This window comes from Orussus abietinus, unplaced genomic scaffold (genome assembly GCF_000612105.2).
Source record: "Orussus abietinus isolate OABI.00-Male unplaced genomic scaffold, Oabi_2.0 scaffold28, whole genome shotgun sequence".
In the NCBI taxonomy this organism is placed as follows: Eukaryota; Metazoa; Arthropoda; class Insecta; order Hymenoptera; family Orussidae; genus Orussus; species Orussus abietinus.
This window is the reverse complement of record NW_019394431.1, coordinates 105256-123021: the sequence shown is the minus strand read 5'-3', so window position 1 is coordinate 123021 and position 17766 is coordinate 105256. Positions and strand designations below refer to the sequence as shown.

Here is a 17766-nt window from a genome sequence, read left to right as displayed (position 1 = left end):
CTTCGTTGCTTTGATGGATTCAGTGTACCTTACCTGTTTTCTTTTTTCTTTGACATACGCCGGTTTCTTAACCATTTCTTCATTCTATCCTCTGTTTACCTTTTACCGTTTTTTTCACGAGGTGGATTTCCCGCCAAATCGATAACTTCTAGATATGGCAAGTTCGATATCAAATTTAAATGTATATTTTAATACTATGTAACATTTTACAGAATTATGAAAACTGATACTTTGTCTTGTAATAAAAATTAAATGTAGACTGCAAGTCTCGGCAAAAAGGTTCCATTTACACAACTTTCAGGCTAAATTCACTACATAGATTTGTGAATGAGAATTATGACATTTCATTTTATTGCTATTAGGTACATTCAGTACATTTTGTGCTTTAGAATGTGGGAATTTGTATACTTTTTAATAAAATAAGATAATATAATGCTGATGTTATTGAATCATTATATCGTTTTATCTGTACATAGCAGTGTTTTTATAGTATTCTATGTTTCTGTACATTTATAAGTTATTTATTTCATGCATATACTATTTACTAAAGTAAAACATTAAAGTAAACTACATACAACTTCTGTATTTCTTTTTATGGACCATTATTTTTTTCTGGGTATATAACCATCTTTACTCATTTTATAATCGTCATACATTGGAAAACCTTGTGGTGATACTCTTGGATCTGATTTCTTTACTGGTTCGCTATCGGTTTTCATACTTTCATATTGTTTTTCTAATAAGACTGCATTTTTCTTCTTTGTCAAACTAAGCTTATAATTTGCAAGAACTTCCTCCTCGGTAGGAGGTTCCGCTCTGCGGTGTCGCAGCCATGCTTCCCATTCTGCTGGTATTTCTTGATCAAAATCGTCTTCCGTTTCTGTTACAAAAGATCGAGCAGGCTTCTTTCTCCCACCTCCTTTTTTAACAGTTTGTTCATAATATTTTGTTCCTAGGAAGTCTTCCCCCACTAACTTGTTCGTACGTGGTGAATAAAGTGTCTTCAGTGAATTGAAAAAATCTCTGAATATAAGTCGAAACACTCCACGTTCCCTACCAGCCATTTCTGTACCACATAGGCTTTGGTAATTATAACTGAAAAAAATAATTATCCTTCTGTTATGTCTTCTTTTTGTACATAAATTATATTTTTAGATACATCCATTTACACGAAGCACAGGCGGACAGAAAATATAAAAATAAAAATGTTCAAACTTTTCAAATAAGGTTAGGCCGCCTAATCATGAGCGAAGTGCGCCATCTAGCATTCACTTAATCATCTTTCAATGAAAACCGTCGGTAAATCTTACAAATGATATTTATATCAGCTCAGCTATGTAAAAAATAATAATTAGTTATTCTTTTCACAGGGGAAAAATAAAACGTATTTTTCTCGCAAGAGTTCACGTCAGTTGACCCTTTCGTTGAACCACCTAGAGGTAACATTAAATCCATGCATACAGGCAGAGCAAATGCACCACGTGAAAGTAGCTAATTCAAGGTCGCACATGGTTTAAACATGTTACTAATTTTTCTACGTCACGTCAATGACGACCAGGTCACATTTATAAATCGAACGAGAAGCGTCACAACTATCGTATAGGCAAGTGATCTTCGAGTTGTGCAATTGGATTACTGCACATGCGGCTTCCTGGTGTTGAAATTCGAGAAAATCAATTGTGTAACTCAATAAACACAGTCGGGGACCCTACCTTCCAAGAGTTCATTGGAGTCCTTGCTAATCCACGCGGTCTATGTATTCGTGGTCATCCAATGTGCCTGAATGTGCCAATAAGTAACCTTCCTAATACCCTGTTAAATACTACTCACGCACTGCGTTAGTTAGCAGGTGCAATATTAGACAACGTGACTTTTCCGGAGTGTCTGAAACACCGGCACCTGCCGGAACGGCTGATAGTTGCAGACGTCATTATAGCGCACCATCCCCACTCAGCGCCTAAAATTACCGTGCGATTTTTCATATGTAACTCGCCAATGAGTGCGAGAAGGACGCTTCGATACGGAGGAAATGCAGAGGTCTCTCGAGTGCCTCCCACCCCGCCTGCCGCAAAAGGCGTAACGATTCAAAGACAGACCAACAGTCAAGTCTAGTTTGAGTCCATTTTAATCTCAATGTAGCCCTAATTTAATTATTCTCAGCGAGGATTTTATAGAGAGTATTTATCCATCCCTTATCTTAGCTCCATCTTCTATGCCAATCCTAAAAAAAACTCCAAATTTAAACTTATTCTGTGATTTTAAGGAAAGGCGCATGCGCGTTGCACGAAAAAGTCCGCGTAATTTGAACACATATTTAGTCCGCTCTCGTTATTCATAGGAGAGGTAATTCAGATAATAGCGAAATTGAATCACGATGCCTATTTTAATCGATTTCCTTTTTTTAATTAGGAGCAATTTGGAGATTATGCCAGAAGGATACCGAAATGCAGGTACTGCGTATGAGCTGCAGGCCGATGTAGCATGTAGCCTCGTTAGTCGGAATTAAGATCGAGTAAGAATTAGAATTGAACTCGTCTCTGCTGAAATTCGAGCGTGTATGGCCTCGAGAAAATTAGAATAGAGAAAGGGATAAACTAGGGACAGGAGGAAAGCATAAACGGAGGTATAAATTATCCACGGAGATGAGCAGGCTCTGTTATCCATAAATCGGGCTTTCGAGACTAGCTTTGGTTCGCAATTCCGCCGTTACGGCGCGCTTTCCCCCACTACGCCCCTAGGGTTACCATGCGATTTTTCGCCCCCAGCTCGCCAATGAGTGCGAGAAGGACGCACTGATGTGGCGGAAGTATAGGGGTCTTTCGAGTGCCCTCCCCTCCCTTGCCCCGCGAAGGTCGCGACGATGCGAAGGTAGACCGGTGGTCATTCGCGGCTCTGCGTTCGCAGCCTCCGTGCCCGTCCATGCTGCGTCGCGCTCGGTAGCGCTGACGCGTTACGTCACTTCCAGGCGTGGTGTTTCGAGTGTGCCGTGCGTGCGCTGAAAATGGCCGTCCACCTCGGGACACGCTGACTTAGCCGATTTATCGAGAGCGAGTCCTGCCTCGATCGACTCCGACGAGTTCCGCGCGCGCGTCGCGTCGAGGAGTCGTCCGCGTCTCGGCGAGGGCATCGCTGATTCCAAGGTCGTAGGACGTCGGATTTCGCGCGAGGAGTCGCCGTGGTCGAGAGGTGAGTACCGTATCTTCGGTCCGGTGACGTCGGCCGAGGGTCCACGTCGAGCGGTTGCGCGGAAAGCGAGAAAGCCTTGCCTCCCTTGTCTACGTCGACGGGGAGGAAGCTCGGCAGCGAGAAGAGCATCCTCGGGCGGGTCGACCAATCAGGGCGCGCGCCGTCGAGGGCCCTACGGGTTCCTGCGACGGCAGGGACCGACGGAGCCGAGCTGGCAATCCAAAGGGTCCTCGCGATTGGTCAGCCGGACGGTCCGAGGGGACGACGGCCCACGTTGGTTTTCTCGGATTTTCTCCGATTTTCCCGGAGCCTTCGCTCGGTCGTCAGCTTGTGGGGAGGGGACGTCGCGCACCCGGGACTCGGGGAAAGTGCGCCGATGGCCGTTCATAGGCCCTTGGGCGATGATCGCTTGTCAAAATCGTGTCATCCCGAGACGTCGGCGCACGTCGGCACCTGTCGGTTCCTTCTTCTCCTCTGAGGCGATCTACGACCGTTGCGGACGCTGCCGATTTTTTGGCATGCTTATGACGCACTCGCTGTCACCTTCGTCCGTTGTGCTTTCTCAGGCGACTCTTGTGCAGGTACGGGTAGAGAGATTTCTCGGGGAGACGTCCCGATTTCGCGCTTTCCTCCGAGAAATTCATGTCTACGCGTCGTTTTACGAGCGATGAAACAGCAAAACGGTTTTTCGCGTGGGTACACTCGAGCATAGCTCCGCTCACGGGGCATTCCATGGGATCTGTGGATTCCTCCGGATTGGCTGTAAATATTTTATGGCCTGTGAACTTTCTTTTCTCAGGGAAATGAGATCATTGCCGTGGGTCTTTTTAGGTGGATGCAGTCATAGACACAGGCTTTTGGCATGATTTTGGGGTACTTGATATCATCTGTGACTTTGGATTTTTGAAGGTGATTTTTCTTTGGATCGCTCTTCTTATTGTGGACACCGAGTTTGGGTAATCGAATGCTTCTGCTTTCTAGCAAAGTTCGTGGCACGTTAGGTTTTATTGCAGTGGGAGTGTGTATGGATATGGATTATTAAAATTGTGAAATTGGTTCGGCCTAATCATAAATCAGGTTTTAGTAAACACAACTGACGGGAGCTCGATTTATCTAGGAAATGATGGGATTTGTTTCCATGGTAATAGTGATTTTGTTTGATATGATCTGAGAGCTATGTCAATGGCGAGCTGGAGGTATAAGTATTTGTTGCGTACTGTACTTTAGTAATTGTATGGAAGATATTGATCTAACTCATTAATTCTTCTTGAAATAATGCAATTTATGTTTGTAAAGGGAAGATCGGGCAACTGTTAAAGCCAAAAGTCTCTCCTATTGGAATGTTGTTCTGCCAGCTATGCCCTAGTTTTCTCTATCATTGGAATTTCTAAAGTATTGCATTGGCTAAATTGCCGTTAAACAGGGTTCTCCTTCACTACAAAATGAATTATTGATAACATTGTTGCACTTGCAAATAATGGCCAAATAATTATTCAAAACTTCAATGATTTTATGATACAATATTGTGATTATTCTCGTTTGATGTATTCACACTCGGCCTGTGTTGACTTTCTTTTTCAGAATCTTCGTGCATCAGTGACTCGGAAATAGTACAAAAATTCAATGGAAATGGGCTTTGTTTACAACACATGGATCTGTGCACGATTAAGCGAAATGGGCATTTCGGTTAATTAACAAACACCTGATACAAGTTGATCAAGATGCGGGAAAGATGTAGCACGGTCCCCTGGAGGATAGTGGGGATCATCTGAACAATGCAGTTTATTTAAAATAATATATATTTAATTAATAACTCTTCACTTAAATTGCAAACAATGGAAGCCTCGGTAACGAGGGTGGTAAATATAAAGTGTGCTTGCATTAAACTAAACGGATGATATGTAAAACTATTAATCCAACTTAATGAATTCGGTAATGGAGAAAATAAGTAACATGAGCTTCGTTCAGGCAATTAGATATTAAAGTAATCTCTGGAGTGCACTTTTTATGAACATTTTCCTCGTGATAGTAACCAAATTTATACTTTTGTACACTTTTAATATTACTCAAATGAGTGTCAATTACTATTTGGAGTATCGCACGACTTATGTTACTAAGAATTATGTAAAGTAGTGTGCATTTCATACGGGTGTGGAATATAAGACTGCAAAGATGTCATTCTTATCGAATCTTAAGAAGGCATTCCACTTTGGTGGCAATGATGCAAAGAAGAAGAAAGTGTACAACAACATCAAGATGGATTGTGATCCAGAAGAATTTTGGGAAATGATAGGCGAGCTTGGCGATGGGGCATTTGGAAAAGTATACAAGGTAAATGTTCTGTAGATCTGTTTTATGTTACTTTGAGATTTCAAAATTGTCATGAAAAATTTATGAAGTATAATCTTAGACACGGTAGAGGGGATATGGTACGTAGAGTATAATCAATATCAGGCATTGCGTTATACTGGAGATACGCGATGTATGGCTTCATAATCTGATAAGAGTAACCGTGTTGACCATAAAATCGTTAGTTTGGTATAGTTTGTTCAATTGATTATACTTGAGCACACTTGAGACACTGATTTTCACTTACAAATGAAATATGAATTTAAAAGATAAAATATTGGTTTCCTTTGCTTTCTATTTCAGGCACAACATAAACAAACTCAGCAGCTGGCTGCTGCAAAAATGTGTGCTTTGGAAGGAGAAGACGATCTCAGTGATTTTATGATCGAGATCGACATCCTCTCGGAGTGTAAACATGAAAATGTTGTTGAGCTGCACGAAGCATACTTTATCGATGGAAAATTATGGGTGCGTTCTTGGTATTTCTTTAACTCAAAGGTTGAGGGTAACCATTGGATATTGATCCTATATTGACTGTGACCATTAAGTCTGATTTTACGTAGACCTTTTTATAAATGTTTTGTTACATATTTTCATTATTCAGATTTTAAAGTAGTACTCATGTATTTTTCTAACGTACAGATGTTAATTGAATACTGTGATGGAGGCGCTCTGGATTCCATAATGGTTGAGTTAGAGAAGCCACTGACAGAACCTCAAATAGCATATGTTTGTCAGCATATGACGAGAGGTCTAACCTTTTTACATAAGTCAAAAGTCATTCACAGGGATTTAAAGGCTGGCAATGTTTTACTTACAATGGCTGGAGGTGTCAAAATAGGCAAGTTTGCAATATATTCAATTACCGTATATGCCATGATAATTATGATAATCATAATATTTATTATTTCATTAATTTTTCAGCTGACTTTGGTGTGTCGGCGAAGAATAAGCACACTCTACAAAAACACGATACCTTTATTGGTACACCCTACTGGATGGCTCCGGAAGTGGTTTTGTGTGAAACATTCAGAGACAATCCATATGACTTCAAAGTAAGATACATTTCTGAGGACGCGTTCGTGCAATGGTCCGCTGTTTAACGTGTAGTGATGACTCCTCAAATTTGTTGAATAAACGCGTATATATTGCGTAACCATGTTTCTATTATTTCCGAAAGGATACTAAATAGTTTGTTTATTTTTCAGGTGGATATTTGGTCCCTTGGTATAACGTTAATAGAGTTTGCACAAATGGAGCCGCCGAATCACGAAATGTCGCCAATGCGTGTCTTATTGAAAATTCAGAAAAGCGATCCTCCTAAACTTGACCAGCCCGGAAAATGGAGTAAGGATTTTCATGACTTTATAGCGAAGGCATTAACGAAGGATCCTACTGCTCGACCCACGGCTGAGGAGTTATTGAAGCATGCGTTTATAAATAGAGATTTGGATTCGAAACCAATAAGGGATTTGCTGCTCGAGTACAAGGCTGATGTTGTCGAAGAAGAGCTGGTTGATGAGGAAGCCGAGGTAGGCCTAGTCATTCAATTATTGCACTTCTTCCTGCATCCAATAGAAAATTGGAAATGCAGAGTTGCAACGAAATATACCATTCCTCTTCGATTTGAAAATTGAATATAAGGTTGCATAAAGGTACTCATTGATTTTAACTTTGCATGATTGGAAGCTCTATTCGAAACTCTGTTAGGACAAGTACTTGCGAATTTTATTTTCGGTACCTTGTAATATAATTTAGGTGCACCTTATTATTCCATTTGAAAGTATTAAGACACCTCGTTGATCAAGCTTTGCATAAGGTATTTCCTGTCTGATTTAAAAAGGAAAGCACTCGAACGATTATCTAGTTTTAATACACATGAATTATAACGTGGTACTGAGGTTTCGATTACTCTCTTTATTAGTCTTCTTAAAATATTCATAACATATGTTTCCTCGACATCGTAAGGGTTTCTTGATTCGACAATTACTCTTTGAATAAGATGTTTTTTTTTTTACTAAGAAGTAGAATAAACACATAGGACCACATTATAAATTCAATGCAGTATCAATTCGGAATCACTGAGCAATCACAGCAGCACGCCATGAACATTATTTCGATAAATGGAAGTATTATGCTTAGTACTATTCGTTCGATTAACATGTAAATACGTTGTTACACGCTTGCACTGTGGTAGAAGGCCAAAAAGGCGAAAAAGCACAGAGAACAGTACCAACGGATCGGTAAGCTGCTTCGGAGTTAGACATTTACAATTTCTTTTTCGTTTTAATAAGAACAGTTAAAGAATTTATTATCTTGGCGGCTTTTGCCTAATTCGCAATATTCGTGTATTTAGTAAAAAGTCAATGTTTCCTGACAGAGAATTTACACCATAAATCTAGCTTATTTAAAGGGCGGCAGTGTTTATTTTAATTCTTAGTAATTCGACGGGAAGTCGCGATTATATTATGCAATGCTCCGTTTAAAATCATTAAAGATACGAATGTGCTGTTGTAATTTAAAAATTTGGCTGTGCATGCGGCTCTCCCGGGCCTCGCCAGCCCCATCACCCATGCGATTGTCAGGTCAGTAGCTTAGGCAGTTCCTCACTTTTTGCCTTTTCTGGTAATCGCATTTATGCATATGTTCTATAAAATGAGGTGTGGATGCAAACACAGTTTTGGTTAACGCCCTTTATGCTCGAAGGATATGTCATACTATTTCTGATTTTTGAGACTGTTAACTCGTTGCAAGTGTAATTTTCGAGTTTAACAATAAGCTACTTTGGACTTCGGGGAGAAAGAAATGTAGATGTAGTGTGTTCTGCTCGGTTTACCTCTGCAGTTCAGTCGTATTACTGCCGTAGTTTCTTATAGCTCCAATTCGTTTATTTCTCGGACCTGACTCGTTAATTTATAGAGCGTGTAATGTTGATCCGCAATATCTAATCATATCTGCATTGGCAGGAGCAGCGCACGTCGCAGTTACCCCTCGAGCTGGACCAACTCGGAGATGATTCCGCATCTATGCGCAGCGACACTGACATTAAGAGTGCGTATTTTTTTGGCATTCAGTGTTATCGAATGGCCACGTTTGTCCACAATTTTTCTAAATACGTGCCTTAATTTATATTCCAGTTGCGGAGAAGGAGAATGTCGTGTCACCGGTGTCTGCGAAGAGGGAAGAGAGTAACAAGCGGGAGATCAATCGGGACGGCGAAAAGGAAGAAAGGAATAAGAAGCTCCGCAAAGCAGACTCCAGAGAGAACATTTCCCTGTCTGTAGAAAAGAAGCAGGTATGGTTTCGATCATCAGCGGTTTAACAAAGATACTAATATTATTATTACATACAATCAAGCTGCTTTTAATATCAGATATGCAATGACAATGTATATTTGTTGATTCAGGCACCGAAACCACCCGTGACGAATGAGACCAATGAACGAAGAGCCTCTAGGGAAAAGGGTCCAGCACCTCCACCACCAGCGACTCGTCAGGATAGCAAGAGTGATGAAAAAGAAAATATTCCAAAGACTGCCGATAAACCGAACGCCGTGGAAACGTCCAATATTCGAAGGCCTGTTGATGAGAAACCAGACAAAGGTCCGGTATTGCAAAACCACGAAAAAGGAGATAAGCCGAGAAAAAGTAACGAGAACCAAAAGAGAGCCGCTGACAAGAGACCTAGCATCGATGGTTCGGAACATATAAAGGCTCCGATGGTCGAGGATAAAAAGAAAAGTGTTTCGGAACCGAAAAACGTCGAATCCAGACCGAAATCGGTGGACAACAAGAAAAGCTTATTGACGGAGAAAAAGGCGAGTTTAGATGAAAAACGAAAATCGGCTCCTGTTAGGTCGGACTCCATCGACGAGTGGAAAAAGCCAGCGTATGGGAAACAGAGTTCGTTGGAGGAGAAGAGAAGGTATTTTACTTCTATTTAAAGATTGTGAGGCTTGTTAAGTTGCATGTGCACTTCATAATTAGTTTTCTTTTAAATTCATGTATGTAATTTCGCTATGATAGGCTAAATTTACTACTATTTTGTGTCACATTAATCTTGCACTGAACAAGGAACAAACGGCAGAAATGCTTGTATTTTCAGATTCGAGCAGAAGTCGTCAGTGGAGGATGGGCTCAGGTTTCAGAAGCAATTGCCAAAAGAGGAGCATCATATGAACAAGAGCTTGGAGGAGAAAAGGAAGTCCGTAGAAGAGAAATTAAATGCAGTGTTAGAAAAGCGGATGTCTATTGAATCGGCGAAGCGTTCGAGCGATGTATCCATGCAGACGTTCGTACAAACGCCGGATGCCACGACTCCGTCCATTCTTCTCGATAAAAGCCCCGTGAAAGCGAGCTCAACGGAAGATATCAAGACGGACTTTGGTATTTCGAAGAATCGCAATCTCGCGAAAAGCCGAAGCGAAGGTTCATCAAGGAATGATTCACTGGAGAACCTGTCTGATGACCTCGAGGGAAAAGATACAGCTGTAAAATCCGCGGGCAGAAAGGGTGAAGGTGAAGACACGCCCGATCGAAGTACAGGCAGTGAACGAACGGATTCTACTGTAAACGTTTCCGTCATTACCTCAACGCCTCTAAGAAGCAGAAGTGTGTCCAGAAGTGGTAGCGGGGATAACATAGTTGTCATTACTGGTGAGTTTCTAGAAAATGACCATAAATCCTAAATTTTCTTTGGATTCAGACGATTCAGAAATTAATAACCTGTATTTATATTCTACTTAAATATTCCATAATAATTTAAAGTAAATTTTATAATGTCCCATAATAATTTCAGGTAAATCTCAACCGGAACAAGACATTCGCCCAAATACGTCAACTGTGAGGATAACAGCTGATTCTCCGGATCCATCGAACAGTCTCGCGAGTAACATAAGTCAGGTCACCGTTGTTACTACGCATCCTCCGGTACTGGTAGATGCAGCAGCTACACCACCACCTCATCGGCCATCACCGTCGTCAGAAGTGATTATAGTTGCTAACGAGACTAACAAGACTCAAGTAAACGAGAGCTCCACCGATGACGACGGCTTCCCGAGCTTGGACAGCTTGGAGTACACTCCTCAGGAGCAACCTATCGTTATCACCGACACGCCGAAGAGAATCGGCAAGAAGTTAGACGAGTCGGAGGTGATCATAGTCAGTCCGATCGTGGACGAGTTGCAGGATACTAGTCACGTCTCGGTCGTTACCGTAGGTGACGACAAGGAGCAAGTTAAGGACTCCTCGATCGTTAGTAAGCGTACAATCGTTAGGACGGGATCGTCACACAGCGATTTCAGTTCTACCGAGAGGTCCAGCTCGAAGAGCGACAGCGGAGACGACAGCAAAACGGCCATGGTAGTCTCCGCAACCACTATGGAGGCGACGGACGTCGACGACTTGGCCGATAGAAACTTGAAAATAATGAATGGTCAGATACGAAGCGAAAGGGTGTCCTTGGCTCGCGACGACGAGAGGACGGCGAAGACCTCGAAACAGAAGGAGGTCGACTCTAAGCATCTCAAAGAGAAACGCGTGTCACCTGACAGTTTTGAGGGGTCCAGGTCTCACAGCGATTCTGGATCAACTAGATCACATACACCTAGCAAGAGTATAGACCGTTCGGATGCCGAATCCATATCCACGACGATTAGTCAAGACAGTCGCGGCTCTAATAAGGAGAACCACTTCACGGGGAGGGAATCGCGTCAGTCGTCCGAACTGGACGACGAGATAGTACTACGCAGAAAGCCTGATTATAACAGGGACATCCCTAGACAAACTAGAACGAAAGAGGATATTCAGATGATGAATCTGAAGAAGAAAACCAGGAAGAGGACGAGGAAGTTCGAAATCGACGGAGTGGTCGTAACGACTACGACGTCGAAAGTCATATACGGAGATGACGAGAACGGGAAGGTATACGACGACCAAATCTTCCGAAAGCAGGAGCTCAGAGAATTGAAGATGCTGCAGAAGATGGAGCAGAAACAATTCCAAGACCTTTCGCAGAAGGCTCAGTTCAATAAAGACCAGCAGGAGAAACGGTTCGAACATGAGAGGCAAATTTTGGAGCGAGCTGCTGAAACTGATCTGGAAGCTCTTGCCAGACAACAAAGGCAGCAAATCGAGAGAGCCGAGACACAACAGGAGGCTGATTTAAGACTGGCGTCGAAAAAGATACGCAGTGAACAAGAACGAGAGTTGAAGCAATTCCGGGAAGGCTTGAAACAGGAATTGAGATTACTTAAACAGGAAGTTGACCTGATGCCAAAGGAGAAGAGGAAGAGCGCGTTCAAAATGCGAAAGGAGAAGCTGGAGGCTGAACACGAGGAACGCGAGAAGCTTTTCTTGGAGAAGCTGAATGAAAGTCACGAAACGTCATTGAGAAGGCTATCCGACAGTCATCGTGAGAAGATAGCGTTGATGGAGCGACAATTCTTACAGCAGAAACAGCAGCTGATGAGGGCGCGAGAAGCGGCGATTTGGGAATTGGAGGAACGCCAGATACACGAGAGGCAACAGTTGTTGAAGAAACAGCTGAAGGATACCTTCTTCTTGCAGCGGCATCAGATGCTTGTCCGCCACGAGAAGGAACTCGAACAAATGAAGAGGATGAATCAGAGGAAGGAAGAGGAGCTGATCAAGAGACAAGCCGTCGAAAGGAGGAATCTACCTAAAAGAATTCGCAACGAGATGAAGGCACGCGAAATGATGTTCAGGGAGTCCTTGCGAATATCCATGGCTTCGGCTCTTGCTCCTGACCCTGACGCCGAAAGGGAGAAACTGAAGAAGTTCCAGGAGAACGAGAAGAAGAGATACAGGGCAGAGCAGCAGCGTTTCGAGCTGAAACACGCGAGGCAGCTCGAAGAAGTTCGGGCCCAGAGCGACGCTACTATCAAGGAGCTCGAGCAACTTCAAAACGAGAAGAGGAAGATGCTGATGGAGCACGAGACAATGAAGCTGAAAGCGCAGGAGGAAACCTACACGAAGGAGCTCAAGGAATGGAAGGCACAGTTGAAGCCGCGTAAGCAGGTAAAAAAGAAACATCTTCCATTTGGTTCGCAACTTAAGGTTTCTTTTTAATATCCTTGATGCATGATTTTAACCCTCTATGGCTTAATTCTTTGTTTGTGTAACGAACACAATCAGAATAGCTGTACACAGAGTTCGTACATTAATTCCTGATGTTCAGTGAAATTAATTTTAATTCTACAGTAGCATTAACAGTATCTTTTCTCCCTGAGTCGTATAGGTTCATAGAGGGTTAATGACGAGCGTGCAGCATTATTATGCAAGTTGATCTCGTTCTCCCAAATGATTATCAAGAAGATCTGCGCTCAGGACTATCAAGTGATACGCAATCGAATTGGGAATACTTCATTGATTCCTCTTAACGCGTAAGAGTGGCGAGTCGCAGATTCTTCGGTTCCGGTGGAGAACTTGTACAGTTGATCCGGATGAACGTCGGCACTTAATCCAGTTTTGATGTACTTGTTGTAGAAGCTAGAGGCAGAACTGGCGACCGAAAGGGAAGCGTTGGAAGCCCGCTACCGGGACTATTTGCCCCCTCGTCTAAGTGGTTCTTCATTCGCCACTTTTGACATTTCCGTCATCTCGACTCCTCCCGCCTGGAAGAAATCTCCTCGGCTCTCCAAATCCATTCCTAACTCGCCTTCCCCATTTAGCATTCCGAGGGTGTCGCTAAAATTCGAAGGCTCCGAAACGAGCTCGCTGAGCAGCACTCTTCCTCGAAGCCATTCCAAACCCGACTTGGTGCCTCATTCTCCTCGTAGATAGTCTTTCGTGTCTTATTGGCAAAGCTGGGCAATGTTTGAAAGTACTATTCGAAATACCATTGAAAGTATAACGTGTTTTCGACGTCGTTTCCATACAGGAACATACACTTTAAACTTGTGTTTTCACGTGCGAAGTTAAAGTTCTGATAAATTTCGACATCTTAAAGTGCACGTAAAGACAACAAATACTACAGAAAAAGAGCAAACGATATCCGGGATAATGAAATGCATTTTACAAATGGATGTCTGGACCAGCAGTAGCGACCTTCAAGAAGTAATGTCTCATAGATACTTTGTGTTTTCATCCGTTGAGATTAATAATTGTATTTAAAATGTTCCTTGGAGTATAGAATGTTATCGATTTCGAAAAGTATTTTCAAATGAGCTTTCTGAGTCATGTTTGACAGAGGTGACGATTTAATTTACAGTAGTGCTTAGCGTGATAATGGTTCTGAAGTTGAGATTCTTCAATGAGGACCGTCTAATCTGGTGTTATCTCTGTCGAATGTGACCATTTTGTGTTCGTCCGTCCTTGTGGGTACACTTTAGATTGTTGTTCATTCATCGAAAGAGATCATTTTGGAAATCTCCGTACTCCTGCGTTGTCTTTCTAACGTTAGGGTATTCCTTTAGTCATTTGTCGTACAAATTCCCGGATGGCGATTCTGCATCTGTCATTAATTTCAAAGTGGTTACAAATGCCATCCCACTTACTAATACAGAATACAGGGTTATCGACGAGCTTCTTTCTCATTTGTAAGTAAGGGTGTGAGTCATTAAGAGAAGATTGTTTCCTACTAGTCCCTTGTCACAATTTAAATATTCGTAGTTATCAGGAAGTGTTTTAACGACATCGAATGGACTTCAAGTATCTGTTCATAACAATCGGAGCTTCTGTGTTGTGTCACATTCACGTCTACATTCGTTTGCTTCGTATTTTCGTCTGCGTTATTCGCTACAAAGGGCGGGTCCATTAACGCACGGTGTCCAATTTAATATCTAATAACCTTCCACGTCTCGTGTTCATTAGTTAATGATAAAAATGCGGTAGATGCAAGTAGAAAGCAAAAAAAAACATTAAGTATCACGGTGTAGCTTTTCTGGGTTTCCCTGGCGTCATGTTTATGTATTATGTAAATCGTGATCGTATTTTCCTGCAAAGAGATTACTCTTCCGAATACCTTAAGGGGAGTCGTTCGTAAAGATCTGACAATTGGATACCCGAAGGGTGCTGAAAAGGTTAGTTGAAATAAGATTATATTTGGGAATACGTGCGAACAGGAAAAATAAATATGTCAATAGAAATTTCAGACCGAAGTACTTGAACATCTTATCCGAAACGTTTGCATTTTTAAAGAGGCACACTTTCGCAAAAACGCAATGCGATATCACCTTTCTAGATAATTTTTCAGAATTTATCAATTACCTGCTTAAATGAAGAACTGGATTAATTCCTTGTTTTATTCAAGCATCGTCTCTTAATAACACGTAGCGTCAAATTTTATGACAATTACTTCAACCTGCAATGCCAATTGTATTGATGCAATGATTTGGATAGTAACATCAAAATAAAAAAAAAGAAAGAAATGAAAACACTGGTCATTTGAATTTGCTAATTGAACATGCATATAGGCTATCTAGCACGTTTTGGCAAGCTAATTCTGAAATTAATTCTTTAATGCAGGTAGGATGTATTTACTTACGTAAGCAGGTGTATTTATACAATAACGATTCGTGTTTCAGAGATTGGAAGAACAATTCGCCTTGCAGCTGGAGGAGCAAGAGGCGATTTTCGGACCAAGTGCGATACCTTTATGTCTGCCACCTGATCTTCCCGACCTTACACACCACACCGCAGGTTCTACACGCAGTTCGTTGTCTTCTGTAAGCGAAGGGTAATCCTTATTCTTCGATGTTTATCGTGAAGATGAACGGTGCTTCTTGCCGCGACTGGAACATGTCGTACATGAATTAAAGGAACTTCTAAGGAAAGGTTCACCTGCAAGGAAATAGGGAATTTCTTGTTCTTACGAATAGACTCGATGGTGAATTAGTGCTTTGTATGTATAGCGAGGAGACAAGAGAGCTGTTCGCAGTAATTCGTCCCAACCATCGATTGTAAATTTCATTTCGTGGCTCGACTAGTGCGCATAATAATGAATGGATGGATTTCAACGTAATGTTGGGGCTTGCTTTTGGACTTCCATGTTGTACACCGAGATGGGTGGCATAAGTGCACGTTGTTCCCCATAGGTAGGCGATTATTAGCAGACTCGACAAATTTCTGTAACATACTCTAAAAACGGCACAGGTTGAGACTAATTATTGTCACTTCGATTGAGTTCGAGTGGGGTGCATAATCTCACCCGTAGTTCTTAAACAATGACAGACGCTACTATGGAAACCCGGGCAGGCTCCTTCAATGTTTCTTCTTTTTTTTTTCCTACTATGACGCACCCGAACTTGTACATAGTGCATTGTCTTTCCTTTCTTTTCCTTTCTTTTTTTTTTATGAAGCTTCTAATACGAAAACGCGTACGTCGATTTAGGTGACTTATTCCGCCCGATCAGCGTTCGAGATAACGCAAAGCGCGTAACACGTTGATTTCTTTTATATGCCTTGTATGATATGTGAAAATGAAATTCATTACCAATTCGAGTGGGATTGAATATATCAGATTCGTTGATATGTTGTAGCACGAGGCTGGAAGTCCAATGCCGGACGTGGATTAGACTGTATTCGGTGGAAATCTTTGATAGAGATACAAATTGCGAAATTGCGCGATTGGCTACCAGATAAATTTCTAGATAATGTGCGGAGCTTTCGCAACGCCTAAATCCTATGGATTATTCAGCGATTTATTGTGGAGATCAGTTACAGTCCATTCCGAATTTTGTATTCACTGTCGAGGTATTTACCGAATACAAGTGTTCCCGTTGGAGTTCTGTACGCACGTATGATGCATGTAAGGAAAAATTCGAAAGACAACGCGCGATTGAGAAGTCATACGCGGAGAGGATGTACACGTCTATGGGCTGTTTCAATTTCTCTTCCTTTTCTCGGTGAGAACTGTAGATTCCGATTTCGTGCTAGCCTACGAGTAGATGTGCCACCGAGGCATTTTGTAAAATATTAACGTTAATCACGTGTGACACGAATAACGGTAATGAATGTTAAAACTTAGCGTAGACTCGGAATGGGTCCGCTACTCGCGAATCGAGTATAGTGCACTTGAATTAGGGATTAGTGGTCTCGACAGAAGTCGCCATGTTCAATTTGGCAATATCAGATAAAAGTCAACCCGTCAACGCATTAACGAAACATACAGAGAGAACTTAGTAAGGATATATATCCACAGAAATATAATTATATAAATATATAAATATATATATATACATACACATATATATTTTAATAATGACAACGATCGTAGTAAGAATCAAAAATCAACACCAAATGTCCAAATCGTATGTGGTATTACTTTTGTTACGATTCCCTTGAGATTTTTGTGAGGTACTTTAAATGCAAACTTCTCAATGGAAACTTCTTTTCCGATGTAGAGAAGAGCGAAAGTGCGTGGTCGACTTATGCGAGACGTAGGTAAAGGTACATACTTGTGTATAAAGTATTTTGCGTACACTCGATTTCATTTCGCATTGGGTTGTCTACCGATAAGTCTAGTTATTACTCCTATTTAATAAGCAATCTTGTGTATATACCTGCATATATATGAAAATGCGAATCGTTGGAAGTCTCTGAATATTACTTACTTTCACGTTAAGGGATGCCTTTCGTTCACCGAAAGCAATTTCATTGGACAGCCTTCTTTGTAGCCTCGAATTGGAAAAGTTATGAGAATAGGTTTCAAATGATACGACAATGAAACTAATTGTTGGACGCGTTTGAATTCTTATCGTGTTTCTAACGAGGTGTAAAGGAAAAGATGGGGTTTCCCACATTTATCCGGATGTGGTGTTTCATGCTTTTTTGCTTGGAAGAATCGTTAGGGAAACATGATACCAAACGGAATATACTTATTAGGGCATAATTCACCTCCTCGGATTGTCAATAGTGTATGAAATAATAATTTTGGAATTTTTAACAGGTAAAATGTCGGTATGCTGGTCGATGATTGCGGATGTTAACTTCTGGGACTGGTATTATATTTGTAGTAAAAGAAAATACAAGGGTCCTTGAAGGTAATATTTGTGGCTATCTTAGGAGTACTGTAATTCACGATGTTCAAGAATAACCGCGGAAGCCGTTATATCCTTCTGTCCATAATTTCGCAACGAAAGCTAATGTTCCAGAGCTGGAAAGTAGTATGACTTAAGGAGAATGGTCTTTAATGGGTTAAGACATTAAACGAGCGTTATTGTACAAACGGTAATTTTCACTTGTACGCTGGTCGAGGACTTTTACCGAATCC

The 17766-nt window shown here is 41.5% G+C and overlaps 2 protein-coding genes across 6 annotated transcripts; one reads left to right on the top strand and one right to left on the bottom strand.

Annotated features, from left to right (window-relative positions):
- Positions 1 to 316: 316 nt before the first annotated feature.
- Positions 317 to 1954, bottom strand: LOC105701358 (NADH dehydrogenase [ubiquinone] 1 alpha subcomplex assembly factor 2). The gene is made up of 2 exons (XM_012428041.2): positions 1713 to 1954; positions 317 to 1095 (listed from the first exon to the last, which is right to left on the bottom strand). Exon 2 carries the CDS (start codon positions 1062 to 1064, stop codon positions 603 to 605), a length of 462 nt encoding a protein of 153 aa, XP_012283464.1. The 5' UTR covers positions 1065 to 1095; positions 1713 to 1954; the 3' UTR covers positions 317 to 602.
- Positions 1955 to 2916: 962 nt separating this feature from the next.
- Positions 2917 to 17540, top strand: LOC105701252 (serine/threonine-protein kinase 10). Of its 5 annotated transcripts, XR_001104194.1 has the most exons (14): positions 3331 to 3767; positions 4018 to 4095; positions 4768 to 5517; positions 5839 to 6003; positions 6178 to 6376; positions 6460 to 6590; positions 6744 to 7067; positions 8502 to 8586; positions 8673 to 8830; positions 8942 to 9459; positions 9640 to 10190; positions 10333 to 12572; positions 13041 to 14575; positions 15080 to 15212. XR_001104194.1 is itself a non-coding variant. In XM_012427839.2 (13 exons), the coding sequence occupies exons 2-13, from the start codon at positions 5359 to 5361 to the stop codon at positions 15456 to 15458; spliced, it is 4734 nt and encodes a 1577-aa protein (XP_012283262.1). In that variant the 5' UTR covers positions 2917 to 3186; positions 4768 to 5358; the 3' UTR covers positions 15459 to 17540. The 5 variants fall into 5 exon arrangements, 1 of the variants encoding a protein (XP_012283262.1); XR_001104195.2 differs by lacking the exons at positions 3331 to 3767; positions 4018 to 4095 and adding an exon at positions 2917 to 3186 and having other exon boundaries at positions 8508 to 8586; XR_001104192.2 differs by lacking the exons at positions 3331 to 3767; positions 4018 to 4095 and adding an exon at positions 2917 to 3186.
- The last annotated feature ends 226 nt before the right edge of the window (positions 17541 to 17766 follow it).